This window comes from Nuphar pumila, chromosome 4, assembly GCF_984573655.1.
Source record: "Nuphar pumila chromosome 4, dmNupPumi1.hap1.1, whole genome shotgun sequence".
In the NCBI taxonomy this organism is placed as follows: Eukaryota; Viridiplantae; Streptophyta; class Magnoliopsida; order Nymphaeales; family Nymphaeaceae; genus Nuphar; species Nuphar pumila.
In genome coordinates, this window is record NC_143252.1 from 3,764,466 (window position 1) to 3,783,123 (window position 18,658).

The window sequence follows — 18,658 nt, forward strand, 5'->3', positions numbered from 1 at the left end:
GCATCATTCTCCCCTGGTTGGGAAGAAGTCGGCTCTGACGACTTGTTGTCTCCACAGTAAGCATATAGATCAGACACATTGAATATAGGTGAAATGTGTCAATCTTCAAGCAGTTCAAAGAGGTAGGCATTTGGAGTCAATCGCTAGAGGATTTTGAGAGGGTCATATTTCCTAGGACTCAATTTACCATAAGTACCCACTGGGAAACGCTCGGAACGCAAGTAAACCCATACTAATTGACCAACTTGAAACTCGACATCTCGACGACCCTGATCCACGAACGCTTTGTAAGCTTCATAACTCTCAACAAGTTTGGCTCAGACTTGTCTATGTATATCACGCATGTACTCAACGGTATCAAACGCGTCCGGGGCTGGGTCTGGAAGACTAGACACAGGTGCGAGATCTATTACATGGGTTGGTGACCGCCCGTAAACTACTTGAAAAGGAGACTTTCCCGTGGACCGGTTGATGGAACTATTTTAGGTGAACTCGGCTTGCAACAAGACTAGATCCCAAGTTTTTACATTTTCACCAACTAGACTCCTTAGTAGGTTCCCTAAGGTACGGATCACAACTTGGGTTTGGCCATCGGTTTGTGGGTGGTATGCACTGTTAAAGTGGACTTTGGTTTGCAATAAGGCCCATAATGATTTTCAAAAATGGCTCATGAAGCGAGTGTCACGATCTGAGGTGATCGTGTGAGGCAATCCACGAAAGCGGGCCACGTCCTTGAAGTAGTATGAAGCTACTAACGAGGCGTTAGTGGTTCGCTTACACGGGACAAAATAGCCATTTTGGAAAATCGGTCAACCACCACTAAGATGGAATCAAAACGACGCGAGGTTCTGGGAAGACCCACAATAAAATCCATGAAAACATGTTCCCAAGGTCGCTTAGGGATGGGCAACGGAGTATACAAACCACTATTCTGACGTAGACCCTTAGACACTTGACACACTCGACAACTTTGAACAAACTTGACAACATTTTTGCGCATTTTGGGCCAAAAGTATCGTTCATCTAACAGTGCGAACGTCTTATCATGTCCAAAATGCTCAACTAGTCCCCTTTCATGTAACTCGAAAACCAATTGTATCCTAAGAGAGAATGCTGGCACACATAACTTATTACCTCGAAAGAGGTAACCGTTATGTATAATGAACCGTGGGTCTATCATGCTAGAAGAGGAGAGGCACCCTTCCCAGACCTGCTGAAAATCAGGGTCTATCGGGTACAATTCCTTGCATTGCTCAAACCCAATGACCTGCACGGATATAGTCATCAAAAGACTATTCTTCATGTTAAGTGCGTCAGCTACCTTGTTCAGAGTACCAGATTAATGGCGAATCATGAAAGTGTACTCTTGCAAGAAACTGACCCACTTGGCATGTCTAGCAGTCAACTTCTTTTGGCTATTTAAATACTTCAATGCCTCATGATCCGTGTACAAGACGAACTCCTTATAAATGAGATAATGCCTCCAATAACGAAGGGCTTGCACAATGGCATAGAACTCGACATCATAAGTGGAGTACTGACACCTCGCCTGAGTCAGCTTTTCACTAAAGAAAGCAATGGGCTTGCGGTTTTGACTCAAGACGGCACCAATTCCCACTTTAGAGGCGTCGCACTCAACCTCAAAGACTGCGCTAAAGTTGGGTAGGGCTAGGACGGGGGCACTAGTCATTTTCTCTTTGAAGAGCGTGAAAGCTTTGTCCGCGCTGAAGTCCAATGGAAACTAGTACCCTTTAGGCATTCCGTGATAAGGGTCATGAGGGTGTTAAAGTTCCTCACAAAACGACGATAGAAAGTGACTAATCAGTGGAAACTACGGATCTCCCCTATAGTCCTTGGGGTAGGTCATTCTACAATCGCACGGACTTTGGTGGGATCCGCCTTTACTCCATCAGACGACACAATAAAACCCAAAAATACCACACTTGACGTCATAAACTCACACTTCTTGGCATTGACATACAGCTTCTCCCGCCTTAAAATCTCTAGGACTTGACACAAATGACTCAAATGATCAGACAAAGAAGAACTATAGATCAAAATGTCATCGAAATATACAACAACAAACTTCCCTATACAAGGACGCAGCACTTGGGTCATCATGTTCATGAAAGTACTCGGGGCATTTGATAACCCGAATGGCATGACTAACCACTCGTACAATCCATCACGTGTCTTAAATATTGTCTTTCAGTCATCCTCCTCTCGGATACGGATTTGGTGGTACCCGCTCTTTAAATCAATTTTGAAAAAAATAGAAGCAACGGCCAACATATCAAACATGTCATCCAACCGAGAAATGGGAAAACGATACTTGACAGTGATGCAATTAATCGCTCTACTGTCGACACACATGCGCATGGATCCATCTTTCTTAGGAGTGCGAAGGGCGGGCACTGCACAAGGGCTCACACTCTCACAAATGAAACCCTTTTGCAGTAACTCTTGAACCTGTCTCAACAGCTCGGCATGCTCAGATGGATTCATGCGATACGCAGGGAGGTTAGGTAGACTCAACCCCGGGACCAAATCGATGGCATGCTGCACCACCCTCATCGAAGGTAGGTCATCGGGAAGGTCGTCTGGCATAATATCGCGAAACTCCTCGACAAGGGGCGCGATGTATGCTAGAATGGGCAACGACGTACTCATAGACAGTTTGGCCACCAGGGCATAACAATAATCATCCTCCCTACAATGGCTCAAGAAGGTCCGGTATGATAGGCCCGCAAGCTTGGGAACTCGCTCAGGCTTATCCACAGTGAGAAAACCAGTCTCCTTGATAGGGAGAAGGATTATTTTATGACCCTTAAAAATAAATGAGTATGTGTTCCTACGGCCATCGTGAATGGTCTTGCGATCAAACTACCAAGGACGTCCCAAAAGAATATGACACGCACTCATAAGGGCTACATCACACCTCATCGTGGTAATGCTCTCCCATAGAAACCGAACTAGACAACGCTGGGTAATGAGGACCTCGTTCCCTCTTTTGAACCACGCCATCTTGTATGGTTGGGATAATTTTTCCGTTTTCAGATTCAAAGTGGACACAACACTCTCGGAAACCATGTTCTCACAAGCCCCAGTGTCAATGATAACATCGCACGCATGCCCCTCACAATTGCACCGAGTTCTAAAAATATTGTTCTGCAACCATTTTGCACGGGTCGACTCTCTGGGCGCGGTCAAAACATGACGGATGGACAACAAATTTTTGACGTTACCGTCGAACTCCACGACTTCCCTCTCATTCTCTCTCTCAACCGACAACTCACCCTCACTCTCACTATCGGATGCTGACTCAACAACACCCTCGATGAAATGGGCGTTCTTGCTCACGGTGGGACATTTGGATGCTACGTGTCCTAACTCCTGACACCTAAAACAACGGATGGTAGACTCACTAGGCTTGGCCTTGGATCTGGTATGGTATGATGGTCTGAACTGGTCAGGCTTGCTAGGGTCTAGTCTTGGGGTAGACCTGGAGTCTTCCTTCCTAGGGGAGCTCGCTCCCCTGGTTGGGAAACTCGACTTGGGTCGACTGGACGGGCCACATTCATGGAATAATTGTTGGCCTGATCCAATGACTCGATTGTGACACAACTGAAATCATCAGAAATAGCAGGACGGAGACCAGAAATATACCTCGTGACCTGCTGGCGGGCGGTCTCCTCGATCTGCACTCGCAGGGATAGACGATGGAACTCAGCAGTGTATTCCGCCACCGCACGGGTGCCTTGACGCAGGGTCAGGTACTCCTTATAGGCTCTTTCGGCATGGTCTAAAGGTACGAACTTGGACGGCATCAACCTCTGCATCTCTTCTCATGATCTGGGTCGGATCCACTACTTGGGTCTGATCCTCGGTCCCATCGTGTAGGTTCGGTCCCCTGCCTGGGTTAGGTTGTATGGATCTAGGCCGATCCTGCTCTGCATCAACGCCCCTCACCGCCCATAATATCTTATGTTGTATGATATTTAAGTAAATGCCCTTTACTCCATTTCCCAAACTACTCTCTCTCTCTCTCTCTCTCTCTCTCTCTCTATATATATATATATATATATATATATATATATATATATATATATATAAGGAAACTAGAATATGTATCCCACTAAAATATGTTTATTGGCTTGAACCAACAGGAACTGCTCGATCCTCCTGTTGGTTCCCTTCTTTCCCCTTCCCTCGGTTCAAATCAGTATACATATTCTAGTTTCCCTATCAATCTATATATATATATATATATATAAAACTCACTCATGGAAAATCTCCCAAGATATTCCCTTGCCGAGAATATCCCAAGAACGTGATTTGTGACTATGGTGGAATGTGTTTCACCCAAAAGGGTTGGAGTTTGAGTCTCACTGTTGGCAATGGATTTTTTTTCAATGACAATTAGATCTGGGTCATTTTTCACTGGATCAAGACCCAAGCCAAGATCTTAACAAACTGATCATACCCGGACCCGGATCCAAATCCGAGATCTTGACAAACTGATCATACCCGGACCTGAATCTGAATGGGTTTGAACTAAGAAACCCCAACCATATCATTTTGTTACTCGGATCTTTGGATCCGAGCCAGGTGGACACCTGACTTCAGGTCTGACCCATTGACAGCCCTAGCAATAGCACATATATGTGTGTGTGTAACACACACACACACATGCATGTTTGCTGCATAACTATGTGTAGCAATCTGAGATAGAAATATCTAAATACTATTTACTCACAAACCCATATAATACCCACAAGCACATGTAATGAGTGTTGCACAATATGCTTTGTAATCTGAGACAGGAAGATCCGACCACTAATGCAAGTATAGTCTGCTCACTATCCCATACAATATCTTTGCACAGCATGCAGGCTATACAACTTATTGAGAAGCACTGAACCATTTTCATGCATGAATGCTATTGCATGCCTTTCACCTCCCTCATTTTATGTACTCTCTCTAATGCATAGTGTCCTTTTTAATAAAAACAAATTAATAGACTTATTTCATTCATTGTCACGCAATGACAAACCTGTAATTTTCGCTGATTTCTGATTGCTTCTTGCTGCTCCCTTAATTTGATCTCATACCTGTACAGAGAGAAACAGATCACTGCTTTCTAGAAGATGAAAAAGCAAGACCATACAGTTTGCTGCATAATAAAGTCAAACATGGGTTCAACATTTAAGATCCACAATTTAAAGGCTATTTAGCCAACAGATTCAGGTCGGTTACATGATCGACCCAGAACCAAGTATCAGATTTGAGAACTGCAAAGAGCTCTGGATAAAACTGCACCAGGTTTGGGATGGGTACTTCAAACCCTGTTGGGCACAGGTTCTGATTCAGGTTGCATTAGAAATATACTGGTTCACACCCAACCAAACCTGGAATATCTGACCCAATCAGTTGTATATATTGTCATAAAACAAAATGAGAAGGGAAAATTAAACAAATCAAACAAAAGCAACACTAGGTGATCATCATGCTAACTCACGTTTGTCAGTAACTTTATGAAGGACAGCACCGACATTAACACACTTAAGTGGAATAGGTTTGCCCAAAATATACTTAATAAACCCCATCAAAAGAAACCTTATTCAGAGATGGGCTGTCACATATCTGACATGATTTATACCAAATGTGAATCAGAGCTGACCTACCCTACGTATTGGTCGATTAAGGTTGACCTCAACTCAACCAGTTGACAGCACTAAAGTACATCAGATGGAGAACAACGTGTAATAGAGCAGAAAAATACTACCACATTCACCAAAAAATGTTTTCTCATATCACCAGAAAAAGCTGCAACCGCATTTAAGACTTGCAAGTCATTCTTTATATATTATGCATATGAATGTTATGTAAAGAACAGCATAAGGTTCCCATAAAAATAAAGAACCTAAGACAATATGATCTGCTTATTTTGAGGGTCAAGACTCCCTTGAAACAAGAACAATTTTTGCCATGTAGAGGATTTTGATCCAGAAAAATACATAATTTTGATTCTTTGACATCAACATAATATAGTTCTTAGAGGTTTCTATAAATATAAGAAACGTCTTATCGAACATACTTCCAGCATTGAGTGCAAAAACATTTGGCACAGTAAAATAAGACATGCAGGTGAGAGCCTTTCTAGAGAAGACAAAAAGGAAAAGGCGAAAAAAGAGAGACATTATGGCCATAGCACAAAACATAAAATAGGAATAAACAGTTCTGAGAATGCTGTAGATAAGTGAAAATCAATGAAATAAAAATCTCATGCTATCAAGCCCCTCACAGTTTGGCTCGCAATAATTGAAGAGCACGATTCTTGTTTTGGAGTTGAGTCCTTTCTTCAGTACAAAAAATACGAATCCCAGTCGGTTTGTGGAAGAGGTCAATAGCAGTCTCCACCTTGTTGACATTCTGACCTGCAAAATATGAATTCCAGGAGGGAGACCTAAGTCAAAGACAAGTTCTTAGAAGAAAACCACAAACTAATGATGTTAATACATTCAGTTGCAGAAGCAAAACTTTTGCATGTGACGTGCTGTAGCACAATCTTATCAACGACCATAAGACACTTACTTTTGCCTCATACTCAAGAACATAAGTGCATAAAATGACCAAGAAAACATAAACTATGATGATGAATGGCCCATACCTCCAGCACCACCAGATCTTGCTGTTGTAAGCTCAATTTCTTTTGGATCGATCACCACCTCAACTTCATCAGCCTGAAAAGTCATGGAGAATTGCTTTTTGTCACAGTAACAAAAAGAAACTACAGCATACTGCAATAGTCATCAAGAACTATAGATACAACTGACATCAATGATCTCTGATGGATTGCAATCTTCACAAAAATGATACAGTTGTAATACAGAAACAGTTTGTTCTAGAATAAAAAGAAAGATCCTGAAGAGTATGATGTGAATTAACTATGAATAGGAACTAGAGACTTGATAAAATACATAAAAACATCTTCAAATTTCTAGATATACACAGGAAACTGCAACTCTCAGATCATTGAGACCTGTTCACTTATGAATCTACCACCATGTCCTTAAAAACACTTTGAGCTGAGAAAGAACAAATAGAATGCATAAATATTGTACTACTACTACAGGGGAAAAGTAGAAATAACCATCCATAAAATACTCAAGCAGAGTTCCATGCTAGAAACTGAAAGAGACATGAAAAAGTGAATCAATGAGAAATAGTTGATGACTGCATAAGAATAATTTTCTAAACCATAGTAAAAATCAAGCTAACAAAGAATAGAAGTTGCATGAATCTGCCAGACCCTATTCCATGATCAGTGTTCAGTCTCACTTTATTGATTTTGCTAGAGGAACTTGAGCATTTAGAGAAGTCTAGTTCTTAATTTTCATTAACCATGTGGATGGGTTAAATGCCTCCCCGTTTTCTGAAAAACAAAACCTAAAAATGTCTCTCATCAAACAACAGATGATAAAGGGAATTAGAAAGTCACCAATGAAAACACTATATGATGAGCGTAAAGAAAAGGATTTCAAGCCTCATCCAATGAAAATGTTGAACATTTCAGGTGGGTTGCCCTAGGCCCATCATTCATCAGACAATTTCCTGAACACAAAGGGATAATTTTCTGGGGTTATCACTTTTTTGTCTTGTGCTGCTTCTGCAACAAACACACAATTTCAGATAAATGGAATCAGTTTCCCCTTCACGATTTGCTTTGGTCTTTTGGGCTTGCTTACTGATTTGCCCAAGCCTAAGAACTACCTGCATTTATCTAATTGAACAGCACAAGTTGCCCCAGTTATTATCAATCATTAGCCACTATGACTTGATTGCAAAAATTATCAGGCAGCCTGAGAGGTACCAACACCTAGTCAATAGTTCTCTGTTGTGGTGTTTATGCAATTCTATGGTTTCCCATATTTCTGCTCATAATCTCCAGATTCTAGTAACTATGTGAGCCTTTCCAAATTGCTTCAGTAGAGGTAGAGGATTGACAAGCTTTAAGAAATATATCATCTAAAAATTAAAAAAGAACAGTTATACTGAAAAAATGTAATAGGAAAAATCACCCTTTTACGCGTTCAGCATGTAAACCAATTCTTCATCAGTAAGTTCCAAGTTCCATGCATCAAGGAAGCACTTGTTGAACTCATTAATAAAGTGAGACTTGATTGATTACTTTTTGGTATCGCGTATATCGCAGCTGTTTGTATCATATTTCTCATGACCAAACAGGTGACCTCCTACTACTTGTAGAGCGCTTTGTGTTGCTCCCTCATCTTAATTTTGAATTATATTCAACAAAACCCTTTCATGTGATTAAATTGAAAACAACAACCAGTAATAGAGAACCACTTTGGAGACACTTGTATCTTGTGATAGACATTAACAATTATTAACAATGTGTGACTCAACAAGTTACCACTACAAAAGAGCATGATAGCAAAACTGGCTCTCTTTCATTATGGAACATAAACTTACATCAGGTATAGAATTAGTACTAGAAGATAAATATCAATAGTTGGTTGTCTGAAACCATGAAGGTAAACCTAACCTCGGGCATGATAGCAACAGTGGCAGTTGATGTATGAACACGTCCTTGTGTTTCCGTTTGAGGCACACGTTGAACACGGTGAACACCAGACTCATACTTCAATTTGCTATAGACACGGCTTCCTTTAATTTCCATCACATATGTCTTATAGCCACCTTTCTCAGCCTGAAAAGTTAAAAATCAGAAAAGTCACATCCTGCAATATCAGAAAGCAGAGAAATTTACAAAATGCATTTGGTTAGGAACAAAATAATAGTATGTCATTGCAAGGATACAAAGACCTCTGAGCTAGAAACTGGTGCATATTTCCATGAATTATGTTCACTGTATTTCTGATACATGCGGACCTGAAAGATGTCAAACGATGAATTCACTATCATGACAAAGGAGAATGGAAGGTGCTTCCAGCTTATAATAAACCTGTCTAAGAGAAGTTTGGCGAACAGACAACTTAAAAATTTCCGAAGACAATGTTTTACACTTTAAGTTATGATAGAACAACTTACAGCTTGCACAGCCACAACCACAAGAAAAGAAATATTTCAATAGGCTATCTAGAAATTGTATGAAATATCTAGGCCTCATACTTCCCAATACTATATATAGCGCACTGGCTGTGGGAAAAACTGGTTTCTGTCATATCATGTCATATCACAATTGACACTAATAATACAATCAGTTTCTCACTTTAGTCACTTCATAGCTGCACGGTTATTATACTGAAAATGACCGTATAATGTCAGAGAAAACAGACCAACAAAAGATATTAGTGCATATGAAACCAAAAACCAGTTGCAGAACCAAACCCTGTAAAAGGAGCCTACTTCCCCTACTGAAACCTGATACCTTGACACACAATTGTCCTTATTTTCATAGCTTTCAGTCAGCATTGGAAAACAGAAAGCAACAAATCAGCAGCATGCACATTTTAAATTTAGTTTGAAACCCCAATGACTCGTGACACAACTCATTTGACCCTGGCTCAGGACATGACCAGGCTTTGTTAACTTTCATTTTGCATAAAAAGTAGTAAAAATATAATGCAAATAGAAACAACTGCATATAATGGCCAAAAATGTCTATGGAAACAAGAAAAATATTTAAATAATGTTGAAGTGATATTTAATGATGTAGTTGTACCAAAATACAAAAAAGTACAAATAACAGGATGTAGGCGCATTGTGTTTTTCAGTGAGTAAATTAGCACATGAAGCATCATAATCAACTAACAACCATTGCACAATCTATCCAGTTCCGCAATTACCTTTATAAAATGAAAACTGGAACCAACTAGGGTTGACCCAGTACGTGCAAACCCAGTTGACTTGGATAAGCCACTGGGTTAATCTGCCAAGTCTTAAAATCCCAAGACTTTCATCTATCATATTTGCTTGAACATATGTTCACTTGCTGAACAAGTTCTTTAGATAACCTATGACACACAAGCAGCATGCACAAGCTTGCTGAACAAGTTCCTAGAAGGCCGAAGCACCTGCATCGACATCCTAGAAGGCCAACCGGGAGTGGCACCCAGTTCAGCATGATGTATTAGGTCGGGTGCGATCAACATGCACCCAACCCTTTTTTGTCAATTTTTGCACTCAGTCAACCAAGAACAAGTCCATTTCCCCACTTTTTTCTCTGCCTACCTAGTTCCTCTAGTGCTCCAGTGCACCTTGCCTGTGCCTAACTCCCGGCGAGTATAACAGTATCTTCTTTTGAAAACAGCATACTGAGTTAAGGTATGCAACCAATGGGTGTCCTGGTAATAGAGATTCAGTGATGCTGCAAGTGTGTTTGGATTCAGGTCAACTGTCCCCAGCTGGTATTGAAAAAGAGCTAGATCATCCAGTCCATCACAGATCCAACTGTAAATGATCCATGAATTGGAACATATAATATATGTGTAAAAACCATTTTCATCTCAATATTTTGTGAGCATCCAAATCTTAGAACATTGATTTAGAGATTCATTAAAACCGAAGCTTAGATAAAAGCTAACACCAGTTTTGCAGCATCTACTCTGGTAATGGGAAGGAGACAAGTAACATGTACCTACAAGATCACCAGCCCATAGTCCTGCTTCATCACCACCAGTTCCAGCTCTTACTGAAAAAGAATAAAATGCATTGATTTGTCAGATGAAAAAAAAACACTAGAGTTACTTTATTAGTTAACATACTCATCTTTCAGACCACAAGCATTTCTAAAGAAAGCCAATCCTAAGGATTCATATTTCTCTTCATAACTTCCTATTCCTCTTATTCTTATCCTCTTAGTCTAACAGGGAATCCACCCAAACTCAATCAAGAGAGCTCGTGATTCCCTCAGTAACGTTAAAATCAAGATAGGGATTGCTATATGGAAGACTCAGAAAATTCACTACTCTAGGGTGCTCCAAATCAAGTGTTACTTTGTTTGAAATATTTTTCAAACAAAGCTTCTTCCCAGTGGCTGCTTCCACATGCCAGTTCTCAGAGAAGCTAGCATCAACCGGTGGCTTATTTGGGACCAAATACTTGATAACTAGCTTTGAGGCTTTGGTACCATGATAATGACGAGTTTAGAAAGAGAATGGTAAGTGAGAGAAAGAAGAGAGGAAGAGGAGAACGTAGACTACATTAGGACACCATCACCATTCGATTAGCCTTATGTCATAAATTTACTAAGCATGACTACCATGCCCTTTTAAGACCAAATGCATAAAAATCTACCACTCTTCTGAAAAGGAAATTGGCACTTGCACATATGGAACTCCCTTGATATAGATATGTAATAGGTTCAACACTGATTCTACATCTCTAGTCTGCATGACATCACAAAGAAGGACCATCTAGAAAAAGCACAGCCAAGCAAAACCCCATTATATAGAAAGATTTATTCGAAAAGAAAAAGTCTGGAGGGACAAAAATGTCCAGGGCATCTTACTACTTGATAACAAAACTATAGACACCTTAAACCTTATCATAAACCAGACTTAATAATGAAATAGCCAGGAAAATCTTTACTGCATAAATCTTGAACAAATATCTCCATGTAAATCATTTTGTACCTAGCAACTAACTCAGCCTGTCAAACCCATTTTACATGACAATTAAAGTGGATCTACAGAAACCTTATAGAAGTCAGTGAAAGGAGACACTAACAGGATTGTCAGCATTGATGGCCTGTATCACATGCTGCATATTTTGAAAATCACATGTTACATTCATATGATATCAAATTTTACAGAAATATACCACTTCAGAGCTTGTTGACTGTCTGGTCTGAAGGATATATATATATATGGGGGACCGTTTCCAACCAAATGAAGGTTCAAAATCTACAACCAATTATAATCAACGGCATTCCTTCTCTAACAATCGATGTTTTCATCGATTGGACTTCACATATTGGATTTTTATCATTTATTTAGTGAGCGACATGTTTTGGATTATGAATTTTTGATGTTTAGATGCGTTTTTTAAAGCGTTAAAAATCAACAGCCCACAGTACTTTGTATTCTAAAGTTTTAGATGCATTGTGAGCCGTCAATTTTTCATGTTTCGAAAAATATGTCTATATGTCGTAAAGTCTTCATGTAAAGCATATTTCTTACTAAATAAATTATAAAGAACAAATATATGAGGTCTGATCGATGAGGTGCTCAAGCATTGGATAAGGGGAGCCGTCCAATTGTTGTTAGTTGTAGATTTTGGACCTTCCTTTGGTTGGACAGTCCCCCATCCTTATATATATATATATATATATAGAGAGAGAGAGAGAGAGAGATGTCACAAATTGCTGCCACTCAGTTAATGTATTTATGTTCAGCCAAATCAATCAGAAAAAATCTGATTTAAAGCTAATAATAGCAGCAATCCAGTGTACTGTGTACCTGAATTTCATGTATTGGGATCAAAAGCTATTATCAAAACATTCACTCAATTTTACCAACATTTAAATGATGGACCAAATTACTAACAAAAACACAAGTGGATGTATTTTTGATGGACAGGAAAAACTTCAAGACCTCTTACAAGAACGGAAGTGGGTTTGACACCACCATGAAGCAAGAAAAGACAGCCCCAAAGCAGGAAAGGAGAAAATGAAAGGCACCTCCTTTAACACAATCAACATCAACATCATGTCAGCCCTACTATTGTGGTCTACAACAACAACAACTACTACGCCTTCATCCCAAAACAATTGGGGTTGGCGATATGAACCAACAAAGAAAATCATTTTGGGTCTTCCACATGAATCCTTCTCCTCCAATCATTTCTATCCAATGCCATGTCCTCGGTGAGGTTCAAAGCATTCATATCCTTTCCTATCATCTCCATCCAAGTCTTCCTAGGCCTACCCCGACCTCTTTTAACTAATATATTTTCCCATTTCTCCATCCTTCTAATTGGAGCATCATTAGGCCTTCGCCGAATATGTTCAAACCACCGTAAACGATTCTCTCTCATCTTATTTTCAATGGGTGCAACGCCTACCTTCTTACGTATCTCCTTGTTCTGAATCTTATCTTTTATTGTATTTTCACACATCCATCTAAGCATACGCATCTCAGCTACACTCATTTTTTGAATATGATGTCTCTTGGCAGCCCAACATTCCGTACCATATAGTAAAGCGGGCCTAATAGTCGTCTTATAAAACTTTCCCTTCAACCGCAATGGCATTCTACGATCGCACAACACTCCAGTTGCACTTTTCCATTTCATCCACCCAACCTTTATCCTATGATTTACATCTCCATCAATTTCTCCATACTTTTGAATAATAGATCCCAAATATTTGAAACAATCATCCACCAGTATTTCTTGCTCACTAAGCTTCACTACACTCCCATCACTACTTCGTTGCTTACTAAACCGACATTCCATATATTTTGTCTTACTCTTACTCAACTTAAAACCTCTTGCTTCCAAAGTTTGTCTCCATAATTCTAACTTAGCATTAACCCCAGCTCTAGACTCATCAATCAAAACAATATCATCAGCAAACAACATACACCACGGCACATTTTCTTGAATTGATCTCGTAAGCTCGTCCATCACTATAGCAAATAGGAAAGGGCTTAAATCAGATCCTTGATGTAACCCAACCGTTATAGGAAAATTGGTTGTCACCCCTCCACAAGTGCGGACATTGGTTACTACTCCTTCATACATATCCTTAATTATACTAATGTACTTGAGAGAAACACCTTTCTTCATCATTATCCACCAGAAAACGTCCCTAGGTACTCTATCGTATGCCTTCTCCAAATCAATAAAAACCATATGCAAATCTTTGTTCCTCTCTCTATTTCTCTCAATAAGTTGTCTAAGAAGATGTATAGCTTTCATAGTTGATCTTCCAGGCATAAAACCAAATTGATTCTCCGATATCATGACAACCTTCCTCAACCTAGACTCAATCACCCTCTCCCAAAGCTTCATAGTATGACTCATGAGTTTTATACCACGATAGTTTGTGCAATCTTGTATATCACCCTTATTCTTATATAGAGGCACCAAAGTACTCTTCCTTCACTCATTAGGCATCTTATTTGTCCGCCAAATCTTGTTAAAAATATTTGTCAACCATTCTAGACCTTTCTCTCCCAAGCATTTTCAAGCCTCGATAGGTATACCATCTGGGCCAACTGCTATTGTGGTCTGGGAAATCTAAATGGATTAGCAATATCCTCAGCCAAAATGCATAAGAAGCCTTTTTTCTAAAGATAGAAGACAATAAAAGAAAAGAGAGGAGCACAACATCAGAATATGATGGTAGTCCATTGAGTTTATCATTCCAAACAATCCATGTTGAATTGTAAGAAATTAACTGCAAACACATAATGATATATGATATGACAATCCCTACAGAGATGCACTCGACATCATCAGTTCAACCTTCAAAGCATAACAACAAAGACATGCTCCAGGATAATGGTAACTATATGCAAGATCAGAACTTTTATATAAGCTACAGCTGTACCAGGACAAACATAAAGAACAATAATGGCACTACAAAAGGAAAAAATAATAATCAAAATTTTCCAGAAAGTATAACCTAATAACCTGGAAGCATTACAGTAGCAGCAAAGTATATGGTATGCGATTGCATATACAGGAACAGCATACAGATGCAAAGGAAACATACAATTATAGTATAAGAATAGCTCAGCAAAATAATGATACAATATATAGCAAAAAGCAAAAAAAATCTTCAATTGCATGGGGCATTATTGAAAGGTGGATAAACAAAGCATATTGCCACTTCACACGTGTTTAAAAACATGGAAGACGATTTGGACAAGGGCAGCAAATGCAAGTGTACCTGAAACACTTCCATGATGCACAAAAAGAGACAGTTTTGTCATGAAGCGTACCTTCAAGCAAGATATTCCGTGCATCCAAAGGATCAGTAGGAAGTAACAGTACCTATTAGTCAAATAAATGACCATGAGCAAATGAGACATAAACAAATGGATCCAGATGCTATAAACAATTCAACAATCTTACAAAAAAAATATACAAGCCACTAACACCATACTAACAAAAGCACATGGAGCAGTAGAGACTTGGAATAGATTTGCAATTGTCTTGCTAATGTATCCATATTTCATATTTCATCTACATTTATCTAATAACCATGTTTGTTATTGCTTATATTAGCCGTATGGACGGATTACTTTTTCTTTTCAAATTATGTTGGTCGTAATGATCTGCTTCTGGCAAGATAGACACATCCCCACTAATTATTGCATAGAAAGGACCATACTAAGCTAAGGACACTATTTACCAATATTTGGTTCAACTTTGTTCTAGCATTTTTTCAATAACACAGTGTGCCTATGAAATTATCAAATTGAGTATCAAACCATGAAAAAGAACCTTCAGCTTCTCCTCAATCTCCATGATTTGCTTTGATAAAGTTTCAACTTCAGAAGATATCATCTCCACCATCTCTGGATCACTACCATCCTCTTTAGCCAATGCTGCAAAGAAGATTTAAGAATATTTAGAATCTATTATATCTACATGTGTGTGTACGTGTTTATGGATAACAACAGTATATGGATTTTTTTTAACATTGATGCCTTATTATAAAGATCATGAACAAAACCTTTTGTCTCTTCTAGTTGCTTTTCACAATCTTTGAACTGTCTATATGTCACCACAACCTGTAAATAAAAAATCAGTTATCCAAAATATTGGGCTTATGCAAATGGTACTGTTAAAAGTGGGAGCCCCAATAGTACCTCATCCAGCTCTGCCATGGATTGAGCAAGTTTCTGGTATTCAGCAGGATTTGCAACAACATCATGATCAGCCAGTTTAACCTGCAGTAAACATGGTATCCATTTTGTGCCAACTCATGAAAGAAACTTTGCAGATATAATCATCAACCATGGCCAGATGGCACGCCATAGTAACAAGCAAGTTATCCATGTCGATTAATGATGCAGAACTTATAAGAGACCACAATCCACTAAGGGCAGTATTATTCTTTCTTGAGCAAGAAAGGGTATAAAGTAATAAATTAAGTAAAGTAATAGTTTCACAAATGTAGATTATGACCTAATGAAAGGTCACATGTCATTGGTGGACTGTTAGAGTTAAACGATCTTTAAGCAAGGAGTCTCGAGTTCAAATCCTACCAAGGCCATTCATCTTGGCACTCAGGACAAGAAATGGATGCTATGATCTAATGAATGAAATGGTACAATGGTACGAATAGTTAAAAATTGCATCTTTTCTCCCTCCAAAATTGTCTTCCACACCTTGTAAAATTATTAGGACTCAATGCTGAAAATTCCCAAAGATATGTTATGTTATATTGAGAAAACTTATATGATTTATACCGACAATTCCTTCCATGTTCTCTCAGCAGAATCCAATTTGGTGATCAAATATGGTGCCTGCATCAAATACCAAATATATTAACATAGGGGCAGAAATTAATAAAGCAAGTAAACATCATTCTAAGTTTCTAACTATCTTACAGCACACAATAATCATCATATTGGGTACCATAATTAGGACACAACTATGTGACTTGTGAGTAGGGGTGGCAATTTCTGACACACCCGCCAACCCGCCTCTTAGGCGGGTTCGGGTTGGGCTGAAGCCAACCCGTTTAATAAACGGGTCGACCCGCGCAACTCGTTTATTAAACAGGTCGGGTTCGGGTTGGGGGTATGCCAACCCGCCAACCCGGCTGACCCGTTTAATAAACGGGTTAGGCGGGTGGGTCAACCCGCCAACCCGACCCGTCAACCCGCCTGCCCGACCCGCCAACCCGTCAACCCGACCCGCCTACCTGCCAACCCGATCCGTCAACCCGCCAACCTGACCCGCGAACCTGAAAACCCGTTTACCCGACCCAACCCATTTATTAAATGGGTTGGCGGGTCGTGTCGGGTTACCCGTTTATTAAACGGGTCGGGTTAGTGTTTGCCACAGCCGACCCGTTTAATAACGGGTCGGGTTCGGGTTGAGGTATGCTGACACGCCGACCCGCCAACCCGACCCGATTGCCACCCCTACTTGTGAGTGCCTCAGACTATGTAAATTTAAAGGCTTGATCGAGCTTGTTTAATGATCTCGACAAGCCAAGCTTGGGGCCAGTCTCATGCTCATTAACTCAACAACCAAACACTTAGCTTACACAGGGTAGACTGGAAATTTTCAGGAAATCTTCACCTTTTATATAAATCTCAGAGGGAAAAATAAAATTTAAGAAAGGAAAATCAAGCTCTCGACCATATCTCAGCAAAGAAAAAATCTCAGGATATTTCACTTCTCTGCAAATAGAAAAAATTCAATACAACCACAGTTAAAAAGAAACAACATGCAGATTAGTTTTCATTAGTTTTTTTCAAAAAATAAAAAGAAATGCAATACCATAAAGAAAGTATGTACCACACTTTTAAAATACCTTTGAAATAGAAATCAAAACACATAAATCATTGCGATATTCCTGAGTTGTTCTCGACATATTCAAACATTGTTTGAGATGTTCCAGTTATTACAGTTCTTACAGAAATAGCATTGCAATTTTTCAGAAATCTCTACAACTTTCAATGCACAAACGCCTAGTGCAAATTCGAATCCCAAAAAAAAAACTCAGATAAAATACTACGGCATGTATTTTCATTTTTTCAATTAAAAGTTTTCTTGTATTGCAGAATCTGTACGTAGTCACATTCCTTAGTCTTTCCCAAGAATTTAAGAAGCAAAACACTCTATTTCCTCTCTTCCCTCTATATCTGTCCCTAAAACCCTTAAAAAACAACAAATATCCAACCGAAGGCGGTATAAACTAACGAGTTAATAAGATTCCACAAAACAAACGCCCGAACAAAAACAAGCAAAACCCCTAACGAATTAGCCCAAATTCACAAAGAAAAAAAAGATAATAAGCAAATTTACCGCCATGCATAAAACTCGGGGTCTTCTTGCGATCTTCGGATATCGGAAAACGGCGGAACTCCAACCCTTGGAGGGAGAAACCCTAACTTTCTGCCATCCGGCGGCCGGAATCCGCGGTACGACGACACACCCTGCGACGAAACTCTCCATTTTCCGACGGTCTCCGGCCACCAAAATAATCAAATAATAAACAAAAAATCAAAATTTTCAATAAAAAAAAGTGAGGAGTCTTCCTCAGGAAGGAACTCGTCGGGACGACGAACGGGAAAAACGATAGCCAATCCCCGCCTCAATTTTTTTCGCGTGGAGGATTACGGACTTTCCCATGATATTTGAAAATGGCCAGGGGCATTTTAGTCAGTAACTTTGCGGACCCTCCTCGATGCCCACGTTGGGTGAAGGATAAGAAACTTGAGGCCTTCGAATCTCCGGCGTTAGCTTCCTTAACGGTATCGTGTGTAAATAATATAATTTTACGAGATTACCCTCAAAAGGATTTATATACTTTGCTAAGCTTGTGCAAATGGATCGGGTTTAGGTAGAACTTTAGATCCGAAGCTAATATACTATTCTGGAATATGGATCTGTTCGAGAGAATGGAGAACATGGAATTTAAGGCATTAACAAGGGAATTGGGAACTACCATCTTAGTTCCTCGATTCAATTGCTACGTTTGGGA

At 39.5% G+C, this 18,658-nt stretch overlaps 1 protein-coding gene across 3 annotated transcripts in view; it reads right to left on the reverse strand.

Moving 5' to 3' along the window:
• APG3 (Peptide chain release factor 1) overlaps window positions 1-18,284 on the reverse strand; it is a 41,744-nt gene extending 23,460 nt beyond the window's left edge. For all 3 annotated transcript variants that reach the window (XM_090002263.1, XM_090002259.1, XM_090002260.1), the window contains exons 1-12: window positions 17,980-18,284; window positions 16,410-16,466; window positions 15,807-15,887; window positions 15,671-15,728; window positions 15,439-15,542; window positions 14,934-14,985; window positions 10,626-10,675; window positions 8,848-8,913; window positions 8,567-8,731; window positions 6,671-6,743; window positions 6,305-6,437; window positions 5,054-5,111 (exon numbers count right to left, since the gene is read on the reverse strand). In XM_090002263.1, coding sequence (XP_089858389.1) covers window positions 5,054-5,111; window positions 6,305-6,437; window positions 6,671-6,743; window positions 8,567-8,731; window positions 8,848-8,913; window positions 10,626-10,675; window positions 14,934-14,985; window positions 15,439-15,542; window positions 15,671-15,728; window positions 15,807-15,887; window positions 16,410-16,466; window positions 17,980-18,129 — 1,047 coding nt within the window. In that variant the 5' untranslated portion in view covers window positions 18,130-18,284. The remainder of the gene's footprint in view (window positions 1-5,053; window positions 5,112-6,304; window positions 6,438-6,670; window positions 6,744-8,566; window positions 8,732-8,847; window positions 8,914-10,625; window positions 10,676-14,933; window positions 14,986-15,438; window positions 15,543-15,670; window positions 15,729-15,806; window positions 15,888-16,409; window positions 16,467-17,979) is intronic.
• Between the last annotated feature and the right edge of the window lie 374 nt (window positions 18,285-18,658).